This window comes from Thalia democratica, chromosome 2 (genome assembly GCF_965202585.1).
Source record: "Thalia democratica chromosome 2, ktThaDemo2.hap1.1, whole genome shotgun sequence".
NCBI classification, from domain to species: domain Eukaryota; kingdom Metazoa; phylum Chordata; class Thaliacea; order Salpida; family Salpidae; genus Thalia; species Thalia democratica.
In genome coordinates, this window is record NC_139166.1 from 12,712,867 (window position 1) to 12,721,487 (window position 8,621).

The 8,621-nt window shown below is 27.4% G+C and overlaps 1 protein-coding gene across 1 annotated transcript; it reads left to right on the forward strand.

Moving 5' to 3' along the window:
- Nucleotides 1-98: 98 nt before the first annotated feature.
- On the forward strand, nt 99-8,177 carry LOC145850063 (gap junction beta-7 protein-like). The gene is made up of 10 exons (XM_082955209.1): nt 99-143; nt 1,881-1,971; nt 2,341-2,447; nt 3,437-3,583; nt 4,243-4,320; nt 5,015-5,122; nt 5,918-6,124; nt 6,992-7,104; nt 7,474-7,527; nt 8,027-8,177. Exons 1-10 carry the CDS (start codon nt 99-101, stop codon nt 8,175-8,177), a joined length of 1,101 nt encoding a protein of 366 aa, XP_082811335.1.
- Nucleotides 8,178-8,621: the final 444 nt, after the last annotated feature.

Consider the following 8,621-nt stretch of genomic DNA (forward strand, 5'->3'; position numbering starts at 1 on the left):
CTATTCTATACATTTTTTTACAAAACTAATGATTATTGATCATTTTTAACTAAATTTTATACTTTTTCAGGTCTTCATTAATAAAACACACATTGTAAATGGACTACGGTGTTGTTGGCTCCTTAGACAGCCTAGCTAAAAAGGTAAAAAAAAAACTTGTAGTTAATAAGTTTGTTTTAAAATTTACTAACTAGTGGATTTTAAAGTCTTTTAAGTTTATTAAATCGTTTTTTTAGGAAATTAAAAAAAAAGAAAATTAACGCGAGTCGAAAATAGTTTATTGTTTAAATTTTATTATAAAACTACACCTCGATTCGACACAAAAATAAATTTATCATTTTATTAAGTAATAAAACAAATAACTATAGCAATTGTTTGAATTTTTTTTTTGGTTAATTATATACGGCATCTACAGTTTAAGTGAAAAGTTTATAAATGTAAATTTTCTTTGTTTTTCAAACATAGCTCATCTCCAAAATGTACCAGTTTTTATCTAACGACCGAGGGTAAGGGTTAGGGGTAACGGTGGTTAAAAAAAATACTAAAAAAAAAAAAACAACTTTTGTGCCTTGGGGGCCATGAGTAGTAAAGGAGCCATAGGGGGGCCATGAGGTATTAATTTGAAAATTACACTATAAACAAGGTTTTAGGTGTTTTTAATGGTAGTTTTTTGAGTATCTTTGTTGGAGGGGGTCATAGCTTTTTTAGTTTATTTAAAGAAAGCTTTAAAAATAAAAGTTTTGAAAACCCAGGTTTAAACTTTTTCCAAGTAGTGTTATCAAAAATATCTCCGTGCAAAATTGTCTGCTCGTGCAATATTATCTTGGTGCAATTTTATCCTCTCTTGCAAAAGTGTCTTCATGCAAAAGTATCTTCGTGTAATTTTGTGCCCTTGTGCAATTTGTATGCTCGTGCAAAATTGACAGCTACCCATTTATGCAACAAAATATAGTTTCTTTTAAATATTTCTTTTGCGTTGTAATCAGTTGTTCCAATGTAAAACACCAGTTTTATTTCCTCCAGCATTGAGAAGTTTAAACATGTAAATTTTATATTTTACTTCTTACACATGCTGTCTAGATAGCAAAGTACAATTTTTGACATCAAAGCATTTAGCTTCAACACAACATATTTTTTAATATTCAAATAAAAAGTAATATTCACTCCGATGAACTCATTGAGCGAAACACTATAAAATAGTTTTTGATAAAATAACTACTAATCTTAACTTTCTTTCGCTAAATTTGAGTAAAACTATAATATTAAAAAACATATTTTCTCTATATTTTTAACTAACAAATGATAAAAAATCGGCCAAATGAAACACGTTAAAAAAAAATTTTTTTTTGATAAAAAAATATAATATAAACACAAAAGTAAATTAAATGTGTTTATTTAACTAACATAAACAAAAACATCGGCGAAAGTCCGCAGAGCAGAAGCCTGGACTCTCGTATGCCGTGAGACAAGCTCAAGTTTAAGAATAGGGTTGATCATAACGATTCGATCATCAGACCACAAGCCCTCGCTAGAGACCAACATATTTAACATCTATTTTAAAATAAAATCAACAGAATATGGTAATAATTTGAGCACGGGTTACTGCATGCTAGCTTTCGTACATAATATTGTTCATTATTAATCTACTTGTATAATATTTGTATTGATATAATGACATTACGTGCTTGTGTTCGTATTCAACCTTATTATTATTATATTTGAATTAATACATTTACATATTTATAACAATATTCAAAAAACAAGCGATTATGGAATATATTTCAGGATAATATAGTACATGTTTATTTTATATACAGAAAATAAACATTATTACAATATTTGAATAAATGTATTATAATCTAAATTAATAATGTTAACAGATAAGCAATTATGGTACTGCCTGGTCCATGGGTTACTACATGCTTGTTTTCGTATACAGAGCTTTTGTAGGAACTATTATGGGAGAAAAAGGTTTGTATTCTGAATAATAAAAAATGTATTGATTTAAGTAATAAAACATAAAAACAAACTACTAAGTGATGTTTATTTTTGAGCTTTGTGATAAATTGTCGTTTTTAAGTTTGAATATTTTTGTCATTCTTTATTTACTTGAAAAATGTAATTTTTTAATAACTTATGTTTTTTTCATTTATAAAAAAACTCTTACTATGTTATGACGTAACAAAAGTATAAAAAATAATAATTAACCATGTTTATAAAAGTTAATATTCCACATGTTTTTGTCATTTATCTGCTGAGTTCAGCAACTTTTAACGTCTAAATACTCAAAAAAAATTTCTATGACGTAACAACTACAACGTGTCAACTATGACGTCACAGTGTACAGCGGTGAGTGGATGGAGTGCTCAACTAAGGATCCCGGATGCGAGAGCATGTGCTTTGACGAGTACAGCCAGCCATCCATGATCAGATTTTGGAATTATCAGGTATTGTAATTAAAAAAAATAAATATTTTAATTTTTTATGTGTGCTTTGATGAGTACAACTATGTTAAGGTAACTAAATTATTAACATTGAATGATAAAATATTTTATTAATTCTTTGATAAATATAACCTTTAATGTGGAGGATTTAAAACTACGAGGTATTAAAATTACAAAAATCTATACTTAATTTTTGAAACATCTTTTGATATGTACTTAATCATCCATGTTAAGAATTTGGAGTTATCCGGTTGATAAGTAATTATATATTTATTAATTTTAATAATTATTAATTTTTAATTAATTTCTAAATACAACCAACCAAGCATGTTGGTAATTTGGAATTAACAATAAATTCTAAAATGTTTAATCTTTTATTTTTTTTCGATCGATACAACCAATCCAATACAACCTTGGATTTATCGGGTATTTATATAATAAATATACTTATATATTGTTTGTATATGTCTTAAGGAGTGCAACCAAGCTTCCTTGTTGAGAATATGGAGCTATCAGGCATTAAGATTAAACAATAAAACATAGTTTCTTTTTTAATTGTTTTATAAAAATAAGTATTATTGATTTGTACTTTGACGAGTACAATCAGCCACCTATGTTGAGAATTTAAAATTATCAGCTTTCAATGCAATATAATATCAAAACGTTTAATTTTTTAATAGTGTTTCGACGAATACTTTATACTGTTCCTCGCAGTTTTGACACCCGTGGCATTATCTCACGCACACGAACGTCACTGCCATCAAAGAGGCATTAAAGATTTTTAAACGAATCAACAAATAAAAACTCTTTTTTATAGTTTTTACGTTTTAACCAATTTTAAAAGGAAAATGAAAATAATGTCATTTTTGCACAGTTCCTCGCAGTCCTCACACCCATGGCCTTGTTCTACGCGTACGAGCATCATTGTCAACTAAAATAATAATATGATAAATGTTTTAAACAAATATTTACATATATGATATTATTTACAGTTCCTCGCTGTCCTCACACCGATGGCGTTGTTCTACGCGTACGAGCATCATTGCCAGCAGAAAGCAAATGAGGAGGAGCAAAGAATTAAGGAGGAGGATGAGGAAGCCGAGAAGGAGTACAACAGGTGGAACGACGAAACAGACGAGGTAAGATGCTTAACTGTTGCTGAAAACAGTTTTTTTCTTCATTTAGCTGATAAACTTTAGCTTGTGCTTGTATTTTCATGTGTCTAGTTTTAATGGATTTAGTACAAAAAAGTATAAAGTTTCGAAGCGCTAGATTTAAGAATGTTTCTTTAAGATGCTTTCAAATTTGTTTCTTTTATATTATTTACTTATTTATAAATATGAGGAATATGACATAGTGGAACGATGAAACAGAAGAGGTGATATTTTTTCAAATTGGTTTTGGTTGTCCAAAACTTATTGTTTCAAAAAAAAAAACTGTTTTGAAATTTTTAAATACTAATTTAACGAGTGGTATAGTTAGACTATATAAAATTTAATTTCTTTAACTCATCTCTTATTTTCATTTGTAATATTTTTACTTTCCAATTTAAACAAAGTTGTAGCTTGAACTCGTGGCTTTTTATTAAAATAAAATTCAAATACCTATTAAAACTTTATTTCATGTTCACTATTTTAACAAAGCAAACTAGAATTATCCTAAAAATAACTTATTAAAAAGTAAATACTCTTTACTATTTTTGGTGAACAACTTCTTTAGTATATCATTTATAAATCATTTGTATTTATAACTTGATAGTTTTTGATAAAATATTTTAATTTATAATTTATTCTTATAGGCGGGAAAATTTGTACCTGAAGTAAGAAAGAGAGTGTACAAATACAAGACGAAGTATGATGCAGACGAAAAACACGAAGTTAGTGCACACTTTATAAAGTAAAGTTTTCTGTGCACACTCAATTTTCTGAAACTTGTGTTCTACGTAATAAAACGATCTGTACACACAAAGTTTAAAAAAATTAAAAAAAAATTTGTTTGCTTTTTACTCTTTTCATCAAGTCGAAAAGCACGACATTGGATCATACTGTTTAAAATAAAGTGTCTTGTGCACACTTAATTTTTTTAACCTTTATATAGAATTTATTAATTAGCAGTTATGTATGGCTAGTTCACACTAAATAAAATAGAGTTTTCTGTGCACACTAAATTTTCTGTTCACTCTAAATTTTTTGAAAAACTTTATTTGTTTAACTTATACAAAGTATTTTAATACTTTTTCAAAATATATAAAGTAGCATTTTTGACAAGTACGCTGGAGGTGAAAAACACGGCGTTAGTGCACACTGTTTAAATGAAAACAGTTTAAATGAAAAAATATAACTTTCTGTGCACACTAAATGTGTTGAAACCTTTACATAAAACTAATTTTAGTGTTTTATAAATTTTTCAGAACAAAATTTTGAAAAAAAAAATTATTTGATAAGTTTTCAACTTTAATATTTTTTGCATAAAAAAACTTCAATTTCAATAAATACAAGTACTTTGTTATTTTTGTCAAAATCAGTAGCACAGCTGTTCATAATTACCAATTAAAACAGTTATTTTTCCAGATTGTGTCCCACAAATGGCTGAGGTGGGCCTTCATATTGCACCTGGTGCTGAGGCTTGGGATCGAACTGTTCTTCTGCTACTTGAAGATCAAGCTCTTCACCTACGAAGTCAGTTCTTGTTTTTGTTTTGGTAAAACTTAAAAAAAAAGAATGCTTTCAAGTTGCAACAGTTAAAAAAAATTCAGAATAAATCATATCCGAAACCCTTTAAAGTCTAAACGTACATTTTCTAAATAACGTAAACTTTTTCCGTATACAAACGAAAAACTCTAGCTGAATATTAAAAATCGAACTTCTTTAACAACAAAACAGTTTTCACAGCCAAAACTAAACACAACCGTAACGATTCAAAACCAAAATATTTGTAAAAGGTTTACATATGCAGTATTTCGGCTATCTTCAGTCATGGCTTAAACATTTTCGCTGCCAGTAAACGATTGTGAAAACAGGTTGAAGAATGTCAAACTAAATGTTGTCGTTGGTCGTGCGGTGCAGTCTTGTGTGAAAAAAATTATATATGCTATTTGTAGCGCATTCAAGCCTCGTTAGCTTTAGTTTGTAGATTTATTTTTGAACAGCTGTCGTTGTTTGTATATACTTGCTTTGTGAAGTCCGTAGATGGTGAGAGAGGCTCTCCATTTTAACTTTTTATGAAATTTTTGGCCTGTTATAAATTTTTATACAATTAAATTTTATTTTTTTATAATGTTTTATGAGAATTACAAATATAGTACACTAAACTACAAACTTTGTAAAGCTACTGTTTTTATCAGGTATTATAAACATAAATAAATTTAAATGTATTCATATACATATATATGCTAAACATGATAAAAAATTGTATTTTGTGAAAAATAATTAAAGTTAAGCATTTATATCTTACACCAACATTCTCCGTGACAGGGCAACAGGCCGGAACGCGATGCTTACGGGCCGAGGCCGGAAGACAAAATTTACGAGTTGGGGCCGCAATACTACGTCAACATGGACGTGCCCGGCAACTACTTGTGCGGGAAATCCCCGCAGCGAAGAACACAGGCGGTGGCTGACGCGTGCGCGAAAGATTTGAGGGCGAACGGCGCGGTGACGTGCTTCGTCGAGTTTCCCAGGGTAAAGTTATTTTAATAATTAAAAATTATATAAAAATTATATCTATTTATATCTATTTATAAAAGAAATATTCTCAAAGTATTAGAATCGTAGAGTTTTTATTGGTAAAGTTATTATTTTAATTTAAAAATTTTCGAGGTAAAACTATTATTTAATTAGAAAAAATATTTTCGAGGCATAAATTATTATTTTATAAGAAAAAGTATTTTCAAGGTAGAACTATTATTTGAAAAGAAACTTCAGGTATTAGTAAAATTTATAAGTTAAAGGTATTATAATGTTTTAGCAATTCAAGGTAAAATTTTGATATGAAAAAAGAATTAAGGTGTATAGAATGTTTTTTTATAAATAAGAAAAAAAGTTTAACACGTTTAAAACTTTCTTGGAACTATTTTTGTAGGTACATAAGTTTATTTAGCGCTTTTCGAGTTTTACAAAATAGTTTTTTTATTAAGTATTTGCCAAGTTATTTGACGGATAAAAAAAAGTATAACTTTACAGATATAGGTGTTCAAATTTTTTTGAAACTATTTTTATTAGGTATATACCTTTTTTTACTCTATCATGCTTTGTTGATTTTAACAAAGTTATTTTATTATTACAGTTTTTTACTTTTTTGGAGTTCTTTATAAAAAAAATTAAGGTTTTCAAAAAAAAAGATTTTCTCAAACTTCCAATTTTTAACAAAGCCTTTTTTTATCTGACCGTTTTCTTAAATAGTTTTTACCAACTGAATAAAGTTAGCTATATTTTACAGCTTTTGCATTTAATAATGTTACGAACTTCGTTAGCTAATTATAGTCAGCTTAATTTACCTTTTACTTTATTTTGACTCATTAAAATAAAAACAAATTCATTCAATTGCAGGAGAAAACATATTATGTGAGGTACATGAATACAGTGGATATTTTGTGCGTATTAGTAACATTCATTGATATTCTGCTGTGCCTAAAGAGAATGCTCTTACACTCTAATGTAACGTGAGTATATCATTTTTAATGTTAATTTTATATTAAAAAAAAAACGAAAATGCATTGCGACTAAATTCTATAATAGTGAACTTCGGATCTACCAGTTTGTTTATGGATTTTTAAAAAATATATTCTCAATAATAAAATAAACCGTTTTAAACGTTCTTATATCATTGAGCTCTCACTATTTATTAAGATAATACTTTCTTAATAACAACAAGTTAAATTTAGTTTATGGTGGCCCTTTGTAACTTACAGTTTTGTTTTAAATAACCAAATCAAAAAATCATATAACTAATAAGAAGAGCAATGCTTTGTTTTAAAACTAGTTCATTAGTTGAAATTTCTCATAACTTATAATAAGAAAATTATTTACAGGTACATTAACTATCGTTATAAAAAACAAGAAAATTTGACCAAAAGTATTAGAAGGTAAGTTTACTCTATTCTTTAAGCTTACTCACATGAAACATAAATGTAGTTTAATACAATTATGAAGATAGTTGATTATTATAGTAAGGGTAAAACAACAAGCTATTTTAATAATTTTACAACTTTTTTTTACCAACTAGGTTTGAAGGAGATCAATTAGAATATTTTTTAACACTTAAACTTACTTAATAACGTTATTAAACTAATAAAAATTGTTTTTAGCTTTAGTTATGTTAACTAATTTAAAGATTAAGTGATATTCAGCATAACAATTTTTTTACTTAATAGTTGACGTTTCTAAAGGTGAAGGTAATAAGTTATTTTTATTAATTTTAAAGATTATTCTCAATAAATGATGAGTATAGTTCAAATTTACTGCGCAATAGTATTTTCAAATATTATTTTAAAGAAATTACATCTTAATTCATTATTTTTTCAAACGAACGTGAATTAAAAGCATGAAAAAAACCAAAACATTTAATTATATTAATTTTTTTAGGTTTTCCTACCCAGAAATAGTTGAATTGTCAAGCATAAGTGGTTATTATGACAAAAATGACTGCCCTGACAACAATGGCTACCTTGACAATCGTGGTTACCAGGGTCCCCATGACTGCAGTTACCATGGAAGCCACCGTGTCAGGGCTTAAGTAAATTTTGAGTCCCCAATTAATTTTTGATTCTAAGAAATCTGAGTGTATTATAAATATTGTGCCGCTTAGGTGACCTGATTACGCTTTAAACTTTTTAATACTTAATTGATTTAGTTGTGTCTAAAATTTCAAAGTACAAGCTCACTTGTTTATTATTTGTTATATTATCTTACTTTATTTTTTGTTGCCCAACGTTCGACCCGGGCATCAAACCTAAGCTATTAAACAGAAAGCATGAAAAGAAAAATTTTCAAAAGTTTAACTATAAAATAAACAAGTAAGTATTTAGTTTATCATTTATATACGCAACATAGTTGTTTTTCTCTATTATAAATATAAATAAAGGGGTTAACATATGAACAAAAACTTGTTATATAAAAAAAAGATAAATATAATAAGGTTAAAATCACAAAAAGTTTAGTTTAGATAACTTATAAATAA